Source organism: Miniopterus natalensis, chromosome 12 (assembly GCF_054644295.1).
Source record: "Miniopterus natalensis isolate mMinNat1 chromosome 12, mMinNat1.hap1, whole genome shotgun sequence".
NCBI lineage: Eukaryota > Metazoa > Chordata > Mammalia > Chiroptera > Miniopteridae > Miniopterus > Miniopterus natalensis.
In genome coordinates this window covers 58,456,219-58,478,263 of record NC_142092.1, presented here as the reverse complement: position 1 = coordinate 58,478,263, position 22,045 = coordinate 58,456,219, and the positions used below count along the sequence as shown (strand labels likewise).

The window sequence follows — 22,045 nt, the reverse complement described above, 5'->3', positions numbered from 1 at the left end:
GGGACGCTTCCCCGCCCCTGGGCCGGACCCCCGCGGGCCGGGGCGTGGAGCGCAGGTGGGGCGGCTCCGGCCGTTGGGGATCGGGAAGGCGGGGCTGCAAGAAGCAGGAGGGGCTCCCCGCCCGGGCAGCCCGGTCCCGCTCGGGCCGCGGGGAGACCAGTTCCCCAGCGGCCCCGCCCGCGCCCCCAGGGCCCCGAGGCGAGGCGGGGGCCGGGCGCTGGCGGCGCCCCGGGGAGGGCGTTCCGGCGGCACCGCCAGGCTTCTGGCCTTGCTGTGGCTTTTGCGCGACAAAATCTAGACCCTAAGCAGTTTTCTTTCTATCTTTTAATTTTTTTCCACCTTGATGAAGAACCAGACGCTCATAGGGTGAGAAAAAAAGTGTAAGGAAGTTTAGAGGAATTAAGTATTTTTATTCTCACCACCGACGGCCCTCGTTCCCCATGGAAGAGGTGACCCTTTCACCAGCCCGTCGGGGATTGGTGATATTTGGAGACGGGAAGATGAGGAAAGGGCGTCCCAGCTCGTAGAGGGCGCAGTGAGCGCCCCACAAATATGTGGAGAATGAATGAATTCCAGACGGAGGGGCCCGACGGGAAGCGCCCCGGGCGCAAAGGCAGGGGGCCTGCAGGTCAGCTCGACTGGTGTGGAGGAGATGGTTGGGAAATGGGGGTGGAAAAGCAGAGTGGGTTTAACCTGAAGGCGGAGAGCCTTAACCGGCAGACCAAGGCATCTGGGCTGAGTTGTGCCTGGGCAGTGGGAAGCCTTGGGAAGTCACTGCAGGTTTCTGTACAGTGATATGAAAAAGTGGCTCTAAGGAAGCCCTCCAACGTCCTGAAAGGAAACACTGATCCTAACGTGGAAGGAAACTTCTCTGTAAGGAAAAGTGGGGGGTACTTTGCGGCTCAGATTCCTATCCCCCCAAATTTTCTTTACCTTGGGACTTTTACCATCACTGGTGGGTGTTTGTCTTGATGGCTCAACCTTCTGAAGTGACCATTTTTTACACCCGATGCCCTGGTAGACTCTAACTGCCTTCCCTAGTTCGGTCTCCCATGGCATTGTGCATAAAAGCTTGTAGATGCTTGGAGCCTAGTTCAGGTTTTTTTTTTTTTTAATGTATAATTTTTAAATTGAATTTATTGGGGTGACATTGGTTAATAAAATTATATAGGTTTCAGGTGTACAGTTCTGTAGTACGTCATCTGTAAATTGTATTGTGTGTTCACCACCCCAAGCCAAGTCTCCTTCCATCACCATTTACCCCCCCCTTTACCCTCTGCTAGCCCCCCCCCACCCCTCAGAATCTTTGTGTTAAGACTCCCTAGCCTAGGACACTGCCCAGTGTAGTCTCATTGAATTGTTGGGCTAAGACAGTTGAACAAAGTAACTCCCTCAGGTCATCCATCTGCAACTACTTAAAGGCTGTGGGGTGAATTTGGGGAAATAGAAGTCAGGGTTGCCCAATTGAGCCTTCCCTCCTTATGTGGGCATTCTCCCATCATTTGCAACCCTGGAAAATCTGAATTTATTAAGGGCAGGTTTCCTTCCAGTGGAAAATGTGGGGAATGACTGGAGGCACAGAGCCACTGAAGAAGTTGTTGCAATGGTGGGCCTAGAAGTTCTGAGGACTGGCTCCAGGACTGAACGTAGGTGATAGGGGTGAAGTGGAACCGGAAGGACTCACAACAGACCTGAAGGTACAGGGAACAGAAGATGAAAGATGACAGTGAGGGCTGGGGACTGGGTGACTTGGATCTGTGGTGCTCTAGGAGGAGTGAAAGGATTTGGGAAGAAAGGTGACTAGTTGTTTTAGATAACCTGAATTGGAGGTGATGTTAGGGCTCTCAGATGAAACCAAGAGGGAGTTAAGACTGTGGCAGTAGATGTGTGCAAATGATGTAGACTTGATGGTCATTTGGAGCCTGTAGTTAATAAGAGTAAGGGGACCAAGGACAGATTCTTAGGGATGAATCGCATTTGTCAGGGACTCAAAGGCAGGCTGGGGAGTGCAGAGCTTTATAGGGGAGCAAAGGGGAAGGCTTCAGGTGTGCCCTAGTTGCAGGATGTTGGCATGGGGGAGCTGGAAGCAGCTTACTACTGAGACAGGCCAGTAAGCCAGGACAAGCAGAATAGGGGAACTGGGACAGATAGTTAAATTGCAGTTTGCAGCCATCAAGTAAATCCTACCTTCCTAAACCAGGGACGCTGAAGAGTAAATGGTTTGCACTTCTCCTCCCCAACCAGAGGGTAAATAGCTTAAATCACCCTACTCAGGGAGGCAGATGAAGTTAAGAGAACAAATCTCATTTTGGCACATCAGCATAAAGCTGATGAATATTCTATTTAGATCCTCCCCTAAGACCTCTCCTAAACTTTCAGCCTTTAAAACCCATAGGCAGGCATCTCCTAAACTGTAAGGGACCCAGAGAGGCTTGCAGCCAGGGCAGCAATGGGCAGCTGCAGCTCATCCTAGGCAAACCCTCTGAACCTGTCCCCAGGGTCAGTCCCCTTTTCTCTGACTTCTTAGTGAGCCATAGCAGCCCAGCCTAGGCTCATTTCCCCACAGAGTCTCTTCCCCAGCTTGTTTCACTGTCCCCAGCTTTATTAAACATCCTTTAAAATTCACTTGTGAAACAGACTTGTGAAATTTTTTCTGCAAACTACCCACACACTACCTGCTGGCCCTAGGCAGACCGCTAAGGGCCAGGTCCCCTGTCTGGTAACACTACCAGCAGGACTCCTGTATGATTCGTTAGGGGAGTGTATTTGGCTTTCTCTGATTGGTCCTGAGTTGGAATCCTGGGAGTAGGGTAGGATAGCAAAAATTAGGGAAGCTAGCTGTTATTAAGTCCCAACCATTTGGGACTGATTGCTACAGAGGTTGTGGTTTGACTTCGTGGACTGATTGCTATAGATTGTGGGTCAGAGTTCTATTTTTATATATGGTCTGGCCATTGTACGTTTGTATGTTCAGTCTCTCACTGAATTACATTTAATTGTTATCAAAGATGTTTCATGGAGGAGAGAATGGGAGAGCCAAAGTCAGATGGCCTGAGTGTGAGGAAAGTGTGAGAGCATAGGTGGTTGAGCAGGAGGGTGTTGGTTGGTGGGTGGGTGGGTGGGGTGTCAAGCCCGAGGGGAATAAAGAGGTTAAGAATGGGGAAGGATGGTTGGAACCTGTCAGTCCTGTTTCTTAACCTTTCTCTGGCATTGCTCTGCATGTGGGAGTGGCTGGGGGACTTGTTGGCTCAGGCCTGGCAGGGGTTTGGAAGGCCAGAGAGGCCTTGGAAACCTTGAGGGAGCGATGGTGGAGAGGGTTGGGGAAGATGTTCTGGATACAGTGCACCTGAGTTTTCATTTCATAGGCTTGGCCCTGACTTTGTAATCATCAATCACAGCAGCATATTCACGCTTTAGAGTTTGGAGAAGAAGAGCAAAGAGGGGAAATGGAGGAAGCAGGATTAGAGCCCAGTTTTCATTTCATAGGCTTGGCCCTGGCTTTGTAATCATCAATCACAGCAGCATATTCACTCTTTAGAGTTTGGAGAAGAAGAGCAAAGAGGGGAAATGGAGGGAGCAGGATTAGAGCCCAGGAAGATCGCCACTGTGGCCTGTCATCTACCTCCAGGGACTTGGCCTTGGGCACATCCTCAGTCCTCTGGTCAAATCCTAAAATGGGCTCCCGAGGTCACTGCAACCTGAGACAGCAAGTGGCCTATTGGCCTCAGCTCTGCAGAGGAGACAGAGTGAATGAATTATGAGATTTTAAAAAAGTATATAGCCTGCTCGAGAATGAGACAGCCTGCTAGTGGGTGACATATGGGACAGGAACCTAGGGTGTGCCTAAATATAGGGCTGCTTACCTCAGAACTCAAAAGCATAGAAACGGGGGCACTTAGTAGTTAGTTCCCAGCCTGGAGGTCAGGGGTGGGGACCCTGTTACCGGACTAAAGGGGTCCATTTGCCTTCATGCATTAAAGCCCAATTAAAAGCGAATAGGAGTTTGCAGCCAAGAAAGTAAGGGTTTATTAGTTGAGGAAGCAGCACTAAGCCTGGAGCCACAGGTAAGCTTGTGCTCAAAGACCTGGCTCCCGATGACCTCCAGGGGATGGGTGATATAGGGGGAAAATCATTAATTGTGGTGGGTAAAGGAATTAGGGTCCTGGGCTCTACTGATTGGTTGGGGCCAGTGTAGGGAGTAGTTGCTTGTTGTATCAGGTCCTGATATCAGCCATGGCATTGTTCTGCATGGTTTCTTGAGGATGTGGTCTGCTTTCATGGGCCTGGGGGCTGAAACACAACTGAAGTCAAGATGTTATCTTTTGCTTGATGGAAACTTTTTCTGTGGTTAACAGACTTGAGGGTTTGTTATTAAGACATTTTGATAGTGACCTGAATCTGACGTCCTAAGGGCTTAATGGTCAAGGAGGAGAGTGGATGGACAGAAAGGAAGAAGAGTCATGTTAAAGAAAAGGAGTTTCTGCACCATTACAACCCACTGCAGGTTGATCTTGACCAAACAGGAAAGTGGACAGAAGAGGGCAAGAAGGCAAAAGGAAGCTGAGGGCCCTATAGCCGTTTTATGGGAGGAAAGGTTATGGGCTCTTGATAGGCAGTGTCCGTCTTGGGTTGGGCTGGGAAGGGAAGTACAGGATGGTTCACATTGCCCTGCAAGGATTCCATTGTTTAAAAGAGTAGAGCGCTCTCTGTCTTGGAGGATTTTAAAGCAGAGGCTGTGTTTTTGCTTGTTTCTGTTAGGGATGCTGGAGAGGAGAGTATATGAGGTTTCTCAGGTCCCTTCCCTCCATGGAATCTGATGCAGTCTCTTAAGAGCAATGCAGTTTCACGTCAGTCCATTCAGTCCATCAGTCCATTCACGTAGGAGACTGCAGGTGCTTTCTCTTCCTGAGTTTGGTGCCTCCTTTGCTTATTTCCTCAGGGCATTTCATCTGTTTCCACATGTCTCCATGAGTTTGAGATTTAGGATCTCATGAAGGATGTGCTATGGATTTGTTGGTCCAACTGTGAATGGCTGGGGATTAGATTCAAATTCAAATTCAAGCACTCCATTTGTGCCTTCTTCGCTTGGCAGTGGACTTAATCCCTTTATTGTATTGTCAAAGTCCACCTGCTGTTATTTCAGAAGTGCCTTTAAGTTGTTGCTTGGTATTGAAATCAGGAGCGAGAGGAGCTTGCTCAGGCTGGCAGCCACCGTTCCATCCAGCGTGTGGGTTTACTTGGTGTGCAGTGCAGGGGAGGGAGGGGTGAGCAGAGCTGAAAACCCAAGGAAGCTGAACTGCCAACTTCTGAGTCAGGTATTACATGGGAGGCTGGGCGGATGCGGGGAAGGCAGGGAGTGATTATGTTACCGGTGGGGAGAGATCCTCATTCCTACCTGTTGCTTGTGGGAGTGCAATTGTTGTGCATTCCTGAGAAAAAGAATTTTCTGAGACTCACACGGAGAGCAAGTGATTTTTATTTCTGTGGAATTACATCCCTGAGTTTCCAAGGTCCCATTTCCCCTGTTCTGCCAAGGGAGAAATGTAACTGGGGCTTCAATAGGGCTAAAATCAGTCAGTGTCCAGAGTTTCTGTTCAATGTTGGGGCAGTCCAGTGCAGCATCAGGCTGGCTTAGCTTGTGTTCCCTGTTGCAGTTCATCAGTCCATTGCATGTGGGGTCCACAGGGCCACTTGTCTATGGAGAAAACACGGGCGAGTGCAAAGAAGCAGGAATGAGAGAGCCCCACGAGCCAAGAGCATCAAGAGACAATTCCTTTGTTTAGGGCATTATGTATTCCCAAATTTTCATGGGCTTGCAGTGGCCACACCCATTCTGGCCAATGATCTCTATTCCTAGGTGTGACTGACAGGCACCTTCCCTAGTCATCCCAACTTCAGTGCACATTTATTTGTCTTCCCTTTTTTGGACCCCTTTGCCCAGTGATCTGTGGGGAATGGGCTGGTGGTTCCCCGGGGAGTGTGAAATTACGGCTTCCTGGTGAAGCTGCCCAAATGACGCCTATAATGTCTGGCCTCCCTTTTGCTCCTTTCCTATTACTAATAACTAGCTAATTACAATGGTATCAGTGATATAAAATAAGATATTATGGTTCCTAGAATATCAGCCCCATAAACAGGTAAGCATCTGTCCACACAGAAATGTTGATTTTTGTGTGTTTTTTTAATGCAGTTCTTTATCACTCTTTTTATTAGCGTAATTGGCTAGCTGTCATTTATTCATCAACAAAGAGTTGTTGAGTGGTTGTTATAATAATGTCTAACATATTCTATTTGCTTTACATGTATAACTCATTTACTCTCATCCTCACGATGACCATATGAGGTAGATTTTCTATTACTCTCCTCTTACAGATTTATAGGAAACTGAGGCACAAGGTTTATCAAGAATTACACAGCTAGCAAGTGGCAGGGTTAGGACTGTAGCCCAAGTAATCTCTCACTTAACCCTGCTCTTAACCACTATGACCAATACCAAGCACGCACTACATCTTGCATGGCTTGTTTCTAACAATAATAACAATCTCTACAGAAAGGGACATAAACAGGTAAATGATCTCAGCTTTAGAGCTCATACAGCATTTATATTTCTCGTCTAGTCCTCGCAACATGATCTCCATCTCAGACTAAACTGGAAAACTGACAGTGCAGGATCACAGAGCCAAGGAGCATGAGAGAAGATGCCAACCCAGGTCTCATCCTCTTTTTGTTGGATGTGGCTAAAACTGGCTTAGTCCCTGCAGCGTGGAGAAGGGAATTGAATCTAGAAGGGCAGCCCTAGCTGGGGATACAGTGAAAATAATAAAATACTTGTCAGGCTCTTACTTCTAGATTTTGAAATCCCCACTCCCCCGTGTCTCTGCCAGTAATTCTGTGCAACCCCAGGGTAGGTGTGGGTGTGGGGGGTCCCTCACCTCTTCAGTAGTTCCCTTGGTTAGTACATGGCAGCCACCTCCCTGCTTTCCTGAGCAGAGTCTGCCAAAGACAGAATGAAAGTTATCCTTGACCTGGATGTGAAGCTGCCCAGGACACAAGTCTCCCTCAGGTTAAAGCAAACACATAATTATCTTTCTATTGGCTTGGAGAGTTCCTCTCCCTGGGGTGATTCTCTCTGTCACATTGGTCCCAGTGCTATGCTTTTCATCAGTGTAGACTTGGTAAAAGGCTTCTTCAGTATTGCTTTTTCCTTCCTCAGGATTCTAACCCAAAGCTGAGGTTGAGATAGACTTGCAGCACAACTCATAGTGTGTTCCACCCGGGAGCTTGTCGGAAATGCAGTTTCTCAAACCCCACCCCACCCCACTGAATCAGAATCTCTGAAGATTGATTCTGGGGTTTTTTGTTTGTTTCTTTCTTTTTTAAAATATATATCTTTATTGATTTCAGAGAAAGGAAGGGAGAGGGGGAGAGAGAGAAACATCAATGATGAGAGAATCATTGACCGGTTGCCTCCTGCACGCCCCCTGCTGGGGATCAAGCCCGGACCTGGGCATGTGCCCTGACTGGAACCAAATTGCAATCTCCTAGTTCATCGGTGGATGCTCAACCACTGAGCCACGCTGGCCGGGCTGATTCTTTTTTAATAGGCTCTCCAGGTAGGGTGACCAACTGTCTTGATTTGCACCAAACTGAGGGGTTTCCCGGAGCACAGGACTTTTGGTATTAAAACAGAGATGGATTGGTCACCCTAATTCCAGGTAATTCTTAACTGAGCTGCAGGATGTTGAACTGTGGACGCTGTGTGTGGTCAGTGGTCCCCTCCCCCTCTATCCCACTCCCATTCACCTATCTTTGGGTTGGGATTGTGCTCCCTGCCCTTTTCTCTAGGATGAGTTTTTTTCCCCAAGAGGCTAGTTGGTCCTTCAAGCATTTAGAACTCAGAGGGCCGCCCTCCAAGGCAGACTATGCTAATTATGGCTGAATAAGAAGCTGAGGCCCCTCTTCCTCTGGAAACCACTTTCTCTCCTGCAAGTGGGCTGAGAAGTGTTTTGTAGCCTGGCATACACCTTGTCCTTTTTGCCAGTATGGGTAACAAACATTTATTGAGCCAAACACACCAGGTATTGTCCTTGGGGTTCCACTTACGCTAAATTATCCTTAATGGGTCATTAAAACAGGCATCCTGAGGATGAAGTGTCAGAACATTAGAGGGAAAGGACTTCAGGGGCCATTTAACCCTGCGACTCAAATGTGGTCTGCCTGGGAGCTTGGTAGAAATGCAATACATATGTAGGGCCCTACCCCAGACCAGCTGAATTAGAACCTGCAGTTTAACAAGATCCTCAGGTAATTTGAATGCATTTTAAAATCCGAGAAGCCCAAAGCCCTTGTTTTACAGATGAAGAAACTGAGACCCAGGGAGATTAAGTGATTTGCTAAAGATCACACATGAATTGCACTCAGCTAGTTTCAGGATCCAGTTCAGACTCTCAAGTCCAGCGCTTTCCTCCATACCTGGCTGCCTTCCTACAGGGCCCTATTTATGTTTGTCTAGTTCTATCTATTGAATGAACTTGAACTTAATTAAATTTATTTTAAAATACTTTAGTTTCTGTCTCGTTAATTCAGATGGAACTGCCTTTCATTTATCTGAGTGTGTGGTACTACTTTGCTTTTTAATTTCTTGTGTGTGTTTATTAGATTTGCTCAACAGTTATATGAAGCAATCACTTTCCACATGATAAAAATTTCTGGAACTGGGTGTACATAAGTGCTGCCATCTTTATAAAGACAAGCATGCATGTGAGAAAAAAAGTCAAACATTTTACCAGTTTTTGGTTTTATTTATTTTTGTTAATCCTCACTTGAGGATATTTTTTCCATTGATTTTTAGAGAAATTGGAAAGGAGGGAGGGAGGCAGAGGGAGGGGGAGAGAGTTTCTAGAGAGAGGGGGGAAAAAACTTCCATGTGAGAGAGACATATCGATTGGTTGCTTCCCACACACTCCCCGCCCAGGGCCAGGAATTGAACCTGCAACCCAGGTACGTATCCTTGGCTGGGAATTGAACCCTTCGGTGCGCAGACGCTCTGATCACTCTGCCACGCCAGCCAGGCCTTGGTTGGTCTTATTAGATGGTGTTTATGTCTGTTACTGCACTGTACACGCACACTGGGGAGAATTCGTCATTTTATGGTTGATCACAGCTGGGTCTGTGGACTTGGGATCCATTATTTTAAAAGTACTTCCAGAATTTTGGTTGCATGTGATGATGAAATGGCAGTGTCCCTATGGAGCTGTTTTAAAATATTATGTGTTAAAATGTCAGAATAGTTACATATGTTTAACCCGTATCGATGAACATTAGGTAGAGGGCTTGTTCTCACTTTGGCTCTGTCTGTTGTCCCATTATCAGGAGCTTTCCTGGTCCGTTTTCTCCACATTGTAAAACTTCATCCTTGCCGGGGTTAGTGAGGGGATCTGGCCATTGAGCTACTCCTTAGACATCTTTTCACGCAGTTCCTTGTACTTTCACGCCTCTCCCTTATGCCTCCCTTCTGAGGTACTCAGTGACCCCAACTCCTGAGTTTTTCAGGGTTGGCTTTCGGTTCTTCCTCTCTCTCAGGCAATTCCCATACGTCCACTTCTTCCATCTTCTGAAATACTGTTGACGCCCTTCGTCGGCCCTCATCTTCCCTCCCAGGGTTTATACCACCCGCGTCCTTGATGTCACTGGGGGGAGGGGAGAGTATATTAAATCTGTGGTATTTAACTGGAAGTCTTTCATTTGTTATTTAAATAATGTTTTATGTATTTTTGTTATAAGCTCTTTCTGATTCCTGAGTTTCTATGTGCTTTTTTTTTTTTTTTTTTTACCCCCTCACCAGTCTTACTTGAGTTTTGACTGCTTTATCGGTCTTTATGATGTGCTGACTTTGGGGAAAGTGTTTTAGTAAGTGAATTTGAATATATTCTCTAATTTTTAACATCTTTTTTATTTTTACTAAATTCTAACCCCCATAAACCTCTATTTTATGTTTTCATCTTTTTAGTTTCCTGTGTTAAGACTCTAGGTGTGTCCCTTTCCTGGCTGCCCGCTTTTCCTTTCTCTCTTTTAAAGCATAAAGACATGTAAAACTCAAATTTTCTGGAGTGGATAAGTTTTATATCTGGTAGTAAACATTCCAATTTTGATATCCTCTTTGTCCCAAGTATTATTTAGGAGAGTGTTCTGCATTTGCAAGTAGGTTTCTTTTGGGGACGCTAGTCTTATGTCTTATTTTGTAATTTTATTACATTATTACATGGTATTCAGATAGTATGACTTCTACAGTTTCTACTTTTAATAAATTTGTTGCATTTTCTTTATGGTCTGGGTATAATGAATATTTTAAAAATTCCATGGTTAATTTGGCATTAGTAATAAGTAGTGGTTTGTCTCCTTTCTTTGTTATCTTCTGTTTGTTTTTAAAAAAAGCAAACAAGGTTAAGAGTGTTTCACAATCTCCCTGTCTCGGTGGGTTTCATGCCTGGGGCAGCCTGAGGGCTGAGTCTTTATTACCAGGGTAGGAACGGGGCCAAGACGGAGATGAAATTCCACGCGAAAGGTTCTCCTTACTGGACCACTGCTGAAATTACAGACACTGATTGTGCAACACGATATCTCACTAGCCTCTGGTAGAAATTCTTGTTTGATCTTGGGCCATATATCACCATCTGATAGATCTGGATGTCTCGGGAGTTTTAGCCCCAAACATTTTTGCCGCTTATCTAAGTCACTGGGATCTGGTCATCCTGCTGGACCCGGCCGTTATCTCACTGACATTGTAAACACATTCACTTTTTTCCTAAAAGGAAAATCGATAGGGTAATAGAGAAGTTTTCTCCCCTCCATTTGCTTTTTGAGGTATAGCCAATAGGACTCCTTTATCCAGTTGGGCAATAAAAATAGATAGAATATTTACATTATATAAATAATGCCATAGGGGCAATCGACATAACCCCTGTCCTTGAGAAGCTCATTCATAATACCACGCTGGGAAGACTGAGCTGGAATAGAATACAATTTTACATTAACCTGGCTGATAGGGGAATATATAGTTCTTAGGGGAGCACAGAGGAAGAGACATTGAATTTTCTTCAAGAGTGAAGGAATGGGGAAGATGTCAGGGAGAGTATGATGTTTAACTTGGGTCTGAAAATAAGAATAGGTGCCAGCTGGACAGAGATGGAGGGACAGGCATTCTAATTGAAGGGAACATCGTGACCATGGAATGGAGTATGAGTGGAGAGCATGTACGGGAAGACTAGTCGGCCACCTCCCCAGAGAATGCCGGGTGTGCTTCAGGTTTGGGACAGTGACACTGGAGGAGCTACCCTAGAGCAGAGGTCGGGATCGTCCGACCCGTGGGCAGTATACAGCCCCCAAAATCATTTTTTCTGGCCCTGCCAAGGCAACCACAGGCGGCACTGGAAATTCAATAAATCTAGGAGCTTTTCTCATAGCTAATTTTTGAGTTGGTAATTTTGTATGGCCCGCGAATGATGTTATAAATATCCAAATGGCCCTTGGCAGAAAAAATGTTCCCCACCCCTGGCATAGAGTCAGGCTGTTAAGAGCCTTGATTGCCAGGTAGAAGAATTTGTACTTTACTCTGTGGGCAATGAGTAGTCATTGTAGGTTTTTAAGGATGGAGTCAGATCCTTTTTAATTTTGGTATGCAAATTTTGCTTCTCCATCATGATTCGTCTAGAGTAGGTGATTGAATGTTTCTTTTCCTGAAACATATACTTTATGATTCAGGTTTAGACATCTGTGCCACTTGCCACGAACATGCCACCTGCAAGCAAAGAGAAGGAAAGAAGATGTGTGTTTGCAAGTATGGATTTGTGGGCAATGGGAGGACTCAGTGTGTTGGTAAGTTCTGCGTCCTGCGTCTAGTTGAAAAGTTGAACACACCAAGAAACAAGATTCTCTAGTGTTACAGAGTTGATGTCCTTGGCAGGAAAACATTGTTATTGTTTTTCATTGTTTTTATTACAAGAAGTTTTGTCAATTATAAAAAGTCTTTGTTTTAGCATTTGGATATATCCTGTCTCTAGTTTTTCCAAGGAAGTATCCCTCATGTTAGAGGTCATTGAACTTGAGCCTCTAGAAACTCTGGCCTAACACAAATTTGAAATGTTTTAAGTCTTGAGCTTAACTTAGCAACTCAAGTCAATAATGAGTTTCTTAATTTCTCTGGTGGTTTTGATATAAAAATACCCACATTAGTATCATGAAAGTAAGCAAAACACAATTGCCTATTATTTTTGGCTAATTGATGAAATTCTGTTGCTTTGAGTTACGTGTCTACCAGAATCCATCCCTCAAATTTTTTGTGGCTATTACTTTTGGAGTCTTGGGTGACTTAAAAGAATATAAAGTCCTTTAGTCAAGAAGCATCTGAGATGATTTCTTGCCTCATGGTACCTACCATGCCACGAGAGTCCAACAATATCTAGGTTCACACCCAATTCAGAGAGAGAGAGTTTCACAGCAACGTTATAATAGTGAATGTTACTATAATCACAATTTCCTCCCAGCAACCTTGTTATAGGCAGTAAAAATATTGATAGTTTTGCCTTAAGGTTGTGGACTGGTGGTGTACACAACTTTGTTGTGGTATCTTTGGTTTTTTTCTTCCCTAAAAAACCCCACAACAACTCAGTTTTGAGTTTAAAAGGTCATATTCTACTTCACAGATACAAGCTTTCACAGCCACACACCTTTGCGGATTCCTGCAGGCTGGAGTTGTGTCTTTCACTCTCTCTAGGATTCTGCCCATGAGAAGTGTGGGTGCCTTGCGGTCCAAGGTTTCTGGGAATTTCTCTCATCGCTCTCTCCCTACCAATTGCCAGCAGGGGTTTGGCAATGAAGTTGGAGTCGAGGACCATGGATAGTCCTTTTGTGCTCCCTCCCTAATGAGGTCTTCCTCCCAGGAAAGCTCCCTGCCCTCTAGATTGCTCTTTGACTTCTGAACAATACAGACTCTGAGTGGAAGGAGGGGGCTTTATATATTTATGTGGTACCTGCTCGCAGACACTAGACACTGCATATTTCACTACTTGGCCTGCTGAGACCATGCCACAGGCTACTGGTGAGGCTATACCTGTGCCAGAGATGCTATAACATGGTGATATGCCAAGAGACACAAAAATTCCTGCATCTCCTGCAAGCTCAAATGTCCCTTCTGGCAAAGTCTTCAGGGAAAGACGTGCCTCAGAGACAATGGCAGAAATGGTGAAGGACAGGAATGTCCCATTTTATGGGCAGCTGGGCTTATGTCTGAAACCCCTATGCAGAGCTGTCAGCTGGACTGGACACTTGGCCTGGCTCTCTCTCTCTGTAAGTGCTCCAATGCAGATCTAACCACGGACAGTTTTAATGATGAATAGTGTTCCAGGTTCAATTAAATTTTAACAAAGGTAATACAACAAAAATGGAATAAAACAGGAACAACAACATAAAAAACCAATGCCAGATTTTGGGGGTGGGGTACTTTTGAGTTAGCAGGAATTGAGTGCTATTGTGAGAGGCAATGGAACTGCTTTGAGGGAACCAATGCTGTAGTAAATCACTAAATAACAAACAAACAGAAAAATTGAGGTTTGTAAGTTGACGATTCTAGCCCTCCCACCCCTCAAAAAACAAAAACAAAAAAACTTCAAACCTCTAGCTGGATAGATCAGCTCTGAAAAGATGCAAAAGAAATTGATCACAGGAGTTTCCTCTGATGATAGAGGCTGTGGCCTGAGGACCAAACTTGGCCACTGCCAGTTTTTTTTTAATAGAGTTTTATTAGAACACAATACTGCTCATTTTTAAAAAATATATATCTTTATTGATTTCAGAGAGAGGAATGGGGGAGAGAGAGAGAGAGAGAGAGGGAGAGAGAGAGAGAAACATCAATGATTGATTGGCTGCTTCCTGCACAGCCCCTGACCAGGGATCGAGCCCGCAACCCTCATTTTTTTTACCTGTTGAGTAGGGCTGCTTTCAGGCTCCAAAAGGGTGGCCTAGCAGTTGTAACCAGAGACCTGTGACTGGCCCTTTATAGAAAGTTTGCTGACTTCTGGGCCCAAGCACAGAGACGGGAGGGAGATTTACTTTCATTTTGCATCTATGTCGAATTATTGAATTAAAAATACTCAAGGAGGCTTCTGTGGACTCAGCAGGCATCCCATATTCCAGCTCGGCCTCACTGGGTGACTAATATTATTCACATGGGTCACTGACCATTCCCTGGAGCTGCTCCTGCCACAGTATTAGCCCTGCTCCCAGATGAGGCTAAAGCGCTAATGCTGTTGTGTTTCCTGGTAACTCAGAAGTAACAATTTTTCCAGTTAATCACTGCATGCAAAGTCATCCCTCCTGGCTTTCATGAAAAAATCAAGAAGAATGGCTGAGCTGGAAACGTGGGGTTCTGCCAGATATGTTTCCTCAGGCCTACGACAAGATCTTTGCAAGTGTGGAAAGGTTCGAAAAGAATCCCCTCCTCCCAGTCTTCAAATAAGATGGATTTCTGGATGGAGATGTTGGATTCCTCTTGTGGTTTCATACGCACCTGGCGCATAACTCCGAGGGGCCCATAAGCTGTAGTCTGAGAAGCATAGTGACAGGGAAAGAGGCTGGGGAAATCTGTCCCAGAATATTGATTCCTGAGTCCACAGCACAGGAGGACAGTGGGGTGCAGGACCTGGTAGGGACTGATAGCCTTTCCTGTGTGTTGTCTCAATGTATCAACAGATAAAGATGAGTGCCAGTTCGGGACCACTGTGGTCTGCGGGAACCACACATCTTGCCACAACACGCTCGGAGGCTTTTATTGCATCTGCCTAGAAGGATATCGAGCCACAAACAACAACAAGACATTCATTCCCAACGATGGCACCTTTTGCACAGGTACTCAAGAAGGGGCTGCAGTGATTGCAGCTTGGTGATGGCAGGACCCTGTCTGGGGTGCGGAGGAGGGAGAGGGCAAGGCTGGGACAGGGTGTGATTTAAGGGAGGGACTCTCCTGCAAGAATATCTTTGAGCAAGATTTGAACATGGCCTGCGTGTTAGTTAATATTAGAGAATTATTGTTAATTTTGTTAGGTTAGGTGGGATAATGGTACTGTGGTATTTAGGATAATATTCTTTTTTAAAAAATAGTATTGTCTTTTTACATATATGTTTTTATTGATTTCAGAGAGAGGAAGGAAGAGAGAGGTAGAAACATCAATGATGAGAGAGTCATTGATCCGCTGCCTCCTGCACGCCCCCTAGTGGGGATCGAGCCCGCAACCCGGGCATGTGCCCTGACCAGGAATCAAACATTGACCTCCTGGTTATAGATCGCTGCTCAGCCACTGGGCCATGCCAACAAGGCTAGGATAATATTCTTATTTTGGGAGATGCATGCTGAAGTATCTGGGGTGTTATTATTTTTCATAATTTATTTTAAATTTAATTTTTTTCCATCTGTTAAGTCTCTCTCTTTTAAATATTTTATTCTATTTTTTTCCATAACCATTTATCACCTCTATGCCCTCTTCCACCTCCATCTGGGGGTGTTATTATGAAGTATCTACTGTTATTATATCTGTAAGGTACTTTAAATGGCAAAATGTGAACAAGTGTTGAAACGTGGGGGTACGGGGTCTATGGGAATTCACTGTAATGTTCTTTTTCTTGTACTGTGTGTTTGAACATTTTCATAACAAATAACAAGGAGGGGCTATCAGACATGGTGTGCCATCGGCAGGTTCCTGTATCCCCAGGTGGGCAGTTTGTTCTTGGGGTGACTCTGGTACTCACCAGCTCTGTGCACATTGCCCACTAAGGTCCCAGGGGGTGGGCACTGTGACCTTGACTCCCAGGAGGTCACAGTGTAGCTCCTGTTGAGGTGTGGGCTCATCTCCCACAGGAAAAAGCTGAGGAGTGTAACTTTTCAGACCTCAGTAGCTTTGACTGTCAGATTTCTGGGCATATGTTGGTTGAATACAAGAGGTGGGCAAAACTCTCCTAATTTTCAGTGGCCCCCGTATTATCTGAACTCTACTTACAGCATGTCATGATAATGTCGCTCTTTGGTTTTCTTAGAAAATCTCTGAACAGTAATGAAGAGGAAAGGCAGGAAGAGTCTGCTGGCTCTAAGAGGGTTTGTACAGACTAATGACTCTGCTTAAAAGCTTTGTTATTTAAAGGTTTCCAGGGAAAAGAAAGGGAGAGGAGAACATGATTTTTATCTTCTTACCCCCAAGGGACCACAGGCTCTGGTGCTCTGATGCTCTGATTCATTCTCCCCCTTGACCTATACGCAGGTAAACATCCTCCCGAGGGTCCACTTGATTCATTCTTGGCCCAAATGAGCACATTCCTTCAAGGAAGAAGACATTTGATAATATCCTGTTGTTTTAGGCAGCAGATTACTTGCAGATGATTGCAGAAGTGCAGTGTTGCAGGATTAAATTAGGTACCAATAAAACAACACCACCACCTTACAAGATGATGATCTGCTGTTGAGTTCATTCAGTGCACATTTCTCATGCCCTTCTGCATCCCAAGGCTATGCTACTGGGAGGCGACACAGGCAGCTAATTTCAGGATAAAGTGTCAGTGATAGGTAAGCAAAGGGTGCTTACTGGAAGCCAGAATCCCCAGGGGCACTCAGCTTGGAGGTGGGAAAGGGATTGGGGAGCTTTGATTGGAGGACATGATACCTGAAATTGTGTTTTCAAGGTTGTGGAGTTTGCCAGGAAAATCTTTTATAACTATGTCAGTGTAGGTTTCAAGGATGCATTCTACTTTGAAAAAGATAGAAGAAAAAAAAATTATGTAAGGGTTAAATAGGTGTCAGCCTAGTAAGAACCAATCTTCCTGGAATAAAATTCTGATCTGGGCCCTGCTTCTATTTATTTTAGTTCTCGTAATTATTTAGTGACCTTTCCTTTAAAAAAAAAAAAAAAAAAAAAATTGAGATAGAATTCACGCACCATAAAATTCACCCTTTTGAAGTATACAGTTCAGTGGTTTTTAGTATATTCACAAAGTTGTGCAACAGTCACCACTATCAAATTTTATAACGTCTCCATCTTCCTAAAAGAAGCCCCATGTCCACTGGCAGTCATTCATTTGCATGACCTTTCCTCTCTATGTCTCCAGTCATTGCTTTGTGAAAGCTGATGAATTACTTTTCTTGATGATACTGAGTTTCTTTCAGAATCACAGTTGCCACAGACTGTGGACTTTAGGTGGGGCAGAGGCTTAGCAAGTTTTGGGTTATCAGCAGTTAGCCAGGGTTTGCCTGGAACCACAGGATGTGAATCATAGTTCTTGAATTACTAGGAATCCTGGGAGCAGATGTTTCTGATACTTTGCGGAATTCAAGTCAGGTTCAGGAGCTGGTTGCAGGAAGACCTCTTTGGATATCACCAAGGATAGATGAGGGGTTCTAGTGTAGGAGTTCCAGTTCTGGAGAACCTGCCAATGTTCTGGCCCCAGGGCTGCCCCCTGAATGACTCCTGGGGGTCATGGAAACTTTTCAGTGTGCCACAACCCAGGAAGAAGCTCTGGGGCACTTCCAGCGTGAGGGTGCTTTGACTTGAGTGGGCCAAGAGTAAGTGAAGAGAAATGAGACTGCTGCGGAAATACGGCCAAGGCTGTCATCTCCCAGCCAACAGGGCCTTGGGAAAGAATGTGGGATATCCTGGGGCTTGAGCAAGTAAAAAGCAAGAGAAAAGTGTGAGGGATGTTAGCTGGGGGAACTCAGGGACGCCCCCTCACTGCCAAAGAGAGTCAGTGGTGCCTCAGTTAAAGTCTCTGACTTTTGGAGGTGGAGCTTTGGTGTAACCATCTTTGATTCAAAATTAATGACCTGAACACTTAAGACCAGTACATTTCATAGAATGTAAGTTATCTCTTAAAAAATAATAGAGATAGATATATAATACCTTTTAGATTAGCTACACAGAATTTGTTATATGGCTGTATACTCTGCTACTTAACTGATTTTTCCCCCTATGTGATTATTTCTCTGTGTGTGTGTGTTTGTTTTTTTGCTATTGGAAGAAATGCTGTAATGTTCATCCTTGTACTTACATCCTTACAAATAATTATCTCCTTCTTACTCATTCTGGAAGATGGTTTCTGTGTCAAAGGCACACATTTTACCTTTTGATACACACTGCCAGACTACCTTCCCTAAAATTCATAGCAATATTCTCTGACTACTACTCACGTTATGAAGGTGTGCATTCTTCACATCCTTGCCAACACTGGGGAATATTAGTAAATGATGTGAATGTAACAGGCCTGATTTTAAATGGGTGTGTGTTTTCCTCTAATGTGATTTCCTAAGATACAGGTTTCTTAGCTGAATTTGGCAGTAGAGGAGGGAAGGGGGCAGGAAAAAATATATATATATACTTTCCAAGTTGTGTCTCATCTTAACTTCGTGGAGTTAGGAGGGTCTAGCTCTTAGGTGTCGATATGGAGAAAAGTTGGCTTTGAGGGCATTTTCATGAACTTGAAAGTTATTGAATGCATTTTTCTCATTGGGTCCATGCTAAGTCTCCACATTTTAAAGGCTTCTCAAGACAAGGACTTGTATTTGAGGGGTACTCACAGGCTCGCTTCTTTGTAAACTTTTGCCCCTTTGGCCCTCTTCTTCCAGCTGAGGGCCCTCCAGGTGGATTTTCTGCCCTGTCTTGGAACAGTCAAATCCTGGGAAACAAGCCATGTGGCCACCCCCCAGACCCTGGGTAGCATTGCTCATGGTCACACTCAGGCTCAGGTATGAAGGAGTGGCTGTGCCCCAGGGACATCTGAGTCAGGAGAGAGGCAAGGCTCATTCATGTATTAGCTAACATGTCTTGAGGACATACGGGCTGCCAGGCACTGTGCTAAGTGCTTTCCATGGGTTTTATTTAATCCCCACAGAAAACCCACTATAATTAGCTTCCTTTTGCAGAAGTGCTTTAGAAAGGTTAAGGAACAGATGTTAGTACATCTAGTAAGTAGCAGAATCAGCTCTCAAACCTGGGTCTTTCTGACTTTCAAACCCATACTATTAGTTGAAAGGGCTAAATATAGAACTCCAGGGCCCTGGGACCAGGTCAGAGCGTCCTGCTCCGTTTTACTACTTTCTAGCAATAAATTGTTCTAGCTGCAGATAAAAGTTAAATAATCCAATATATAGAATAGGACACAGCGAATTTCCCCCTTTGATTAGTTCAGTATGTTAATAAGGTTGCTTAGAACATTTTTCCCCCCCCACAAGCAAACATGCATAATCTTGGAGATCCCATGGAATTTACCAGTATGTGAAGAAGTTGTTCTGATGAGCTTAACAGCTTTATCCAGCCAAGATTCTTGAGTGGGTTAGAAAAGGGATGGTTTGTGAGCATAAGAGGTAGCAGGGGATTAAAAGTCAAAAACATGTCATGCTCATCTCAGTGATGTATAGAGATATATCTAGGCTTCATTAAGGCAATTGATGATATCTTTGACAATCTCTGTGGATGGGGAATTATTGGTTGGATGTTCATGCAATTAGATTGTAATGGAAGAGACAGTGTTGCACAGTGGTAGAGACTGTGGTCTCTGGAGCCAGACGCCTGGCTTCCCACTACTTACCTTCGTGACTTCAGCCCAGTTGTTCAACTTCAGTTACTTTATCTGTAAAATGGAGATAATAATAGCATCTGCCTCACGAGGTTATTTAGAGGATTAAATAAGTTGGAAATAATCAGTAATAAATAATGAGAGTTCAGAAGAGTGCCTGGTATGTGCAAGAAGACATGCAGGAATAGTTATTAACCATCATGACAATTATTGTTAGGAGGCTGTTGAATGTGCACAAAGCGAACTGATTAATGACTGTAATGACTGTAGTGACTCATACAGTGCTGATCAGTGCCTGGAAACTCCAAGCCCTTTTTTTTTTTTTTTCTTTTTCTTTTCTTCACCCGAGGTTATTTTTTCCATTGCTTTTCAGAGAGAGAGAGAAGCACTGATGTGAGACACATCAATTGGTTATCTCCCAAACGCACCCCAACTGGGGGCTGGGGATCAAGCCTGCCACTGAGGTATGTGCCCTTGACCAGAACTGAACCCAAGACCTTTCAGTCCGAGGGCTGACGCTCTAATCACTGAGCAAAACCAGCTAGAACTCCAAGTCTCTTCCATACCACTGCTGCTTAGCCACATTTTTGCCCTATAGTTATTTATACTGCTTATTTTTAGAACTTTATTGAAAAGGAACCCCACAACATTGATTCCCACTATCTTTGGACAATCTGGAGCAGGTGGACAGGCTGGAAAATGATTTCTGTGTTAAAGCTTCACATACACATTTTACAAATTCCTCAATGGGATATAAATTCTTGATAAGCTAAAATGATGGATTAAATCTAAAAACTCATGTTGTATTCTGCAGTGTTGAAATCATCTCTAAAGTTTGTCCTAGATTGAACTTATTTTATGTTATTTATTTTTTTAAAAATATATTCTTATTGATTTTAGAGAGAGAGGAAGGGAGAGGGAGAAAGACAGGAACATTGATGTGAGAGAAAAACATTGGTTGATTGCCTCCTGTACACATCCCAGCTGGGGACCAAACGTGCAACCTGGGCATGTGCCCTGATTGGGAATCAAACTGGTAACCTTTTGGTGCTTGGTATGACACTCAACCAACAGAGTCACACCGGACAGAGTCACACCGGACAGGGCTATTTATGTTATTTTTATTTTAAGAATCTTTTCTTAACAATTGCCAGAAACTTCATGATTTTATTATTAACAATTGTTTAACCCTAAGTTTTACTGGTTTCATTTCTCAACACTCTTTGTTGTGTTTTATTATGTCTTCCTCTTTCTTGACATTATTTATTCCAATGTTTTCCACTGGCTCCAGTATTTTCTGAAAATCTTTTTCAGAAAAGAAATGTCAGTGGTATGATTTCTGGGTCTAAAAGGTCATTCTTGTGTTTAAATATATCACAATGTTTTGCTCCATTTTCCTTAGAATTCTGTAAGCATTACTCCATGGCTCTCTACCATTTAGTGTTTCAGACAAGAAGTCCTAGGTCAGATGGGTTGTCTTTCCTCATAGATTACCGTTGCTTTCTCTCAGGGGGTTTATAAATTTTCCCCCTTATTCTATGAAATTCAGAATGACTTTCATTTTTTCAGTATCCATGCCTGTCAGTCATAAAGGCTATTTGGATTTGAACACATAAGCTGAGTTTTTTTTAAATATTAATTCTTATACATTTACTCCATTCTCTTTTGCAGTTCCTCCTAAATGAATACTGATGGTTGCCAAGTGGAATGGGAGTGGAGGGGTAGGAAAAAAGAATACAGAATAGTATAAAAATTATAATCTAAAAACATTAAATAGATATGGACTATTTTGGATTGGTCCTCATATATATATATATATATGTATAATTATATAGATAGATGATAGATAGATAGATAGATAGATGATAGATAGATAGATAGATATAAATTTTTTCCTATATTCTATCTCATGTAATTTCTTTTTTTTAAATTTATCTTTATTGTTGAAAGTATCACAGGTGTCCCATTTTTCCCCCCAATAGACCCCCTCCACCTCGCCTCCCCTCCCCAGGCCTTCACCCCGTCATTGTCCGTGTCCATGGGTTATGCATATATGCACATAACTTCCTTGGTCAATCTCCTCCCACCCTCCACCCCCCTTCCCTCTTCCCTCTGAAATATGATTGTATGTTGCATGCGTCAGTGTCTCTGGATCTATTTCATTTGTCAAGTTCTTTTGTTCATTAGCTTCTTCTTAAAGAAGACCCTTCAATATTTCATGTATTACTGGTCTGGTGGTGATGAACTCCTTTAGTTTTCCTTGTCTGAGAAGCTCTTTATCTGACCTTCAGTTCTAAATGATAGCTTTGCTGGGTAATCTTGGTTGTAGGTTCTTGTTTTTCATCACTTTTAATATTTCTTGCCACTCCCTTCTGGCCTGCAAGGTTTCTGTTGAGAAATCAGCTGACAGTCATATGGGTGCTCCCTTGTAGGTAACTAA

The 22,045-nt window shown here is 44.0% G+C and overlaps 1 protein-coding gene across 1 annotated transcript in view; it reads left to right on the top strand.

Annotated features, from left to right (window-relative positions):
* The window catches only part of SUSD1 (sushi domain containing 1), an 88,027-nt gene that overhangs the window by 186 nt on the left and 65,796 nt on the right, over window positions 1-22,045 (top strand). The window contains exons 2-3 of the mRNA XM_087822554.1: window positions 11,761-11,874; window positions 14,746-14,901. Of these exons, the coding sequence (XP_087678680.1) occupies window positions 11,761-11,874; window positions 14,746-14,901 (270 nt within the window). The remainder of the gene's footprint in view (window positions 1-11,760; window positions 11,875-14,745; window positions 14,902-22,045) is intronic.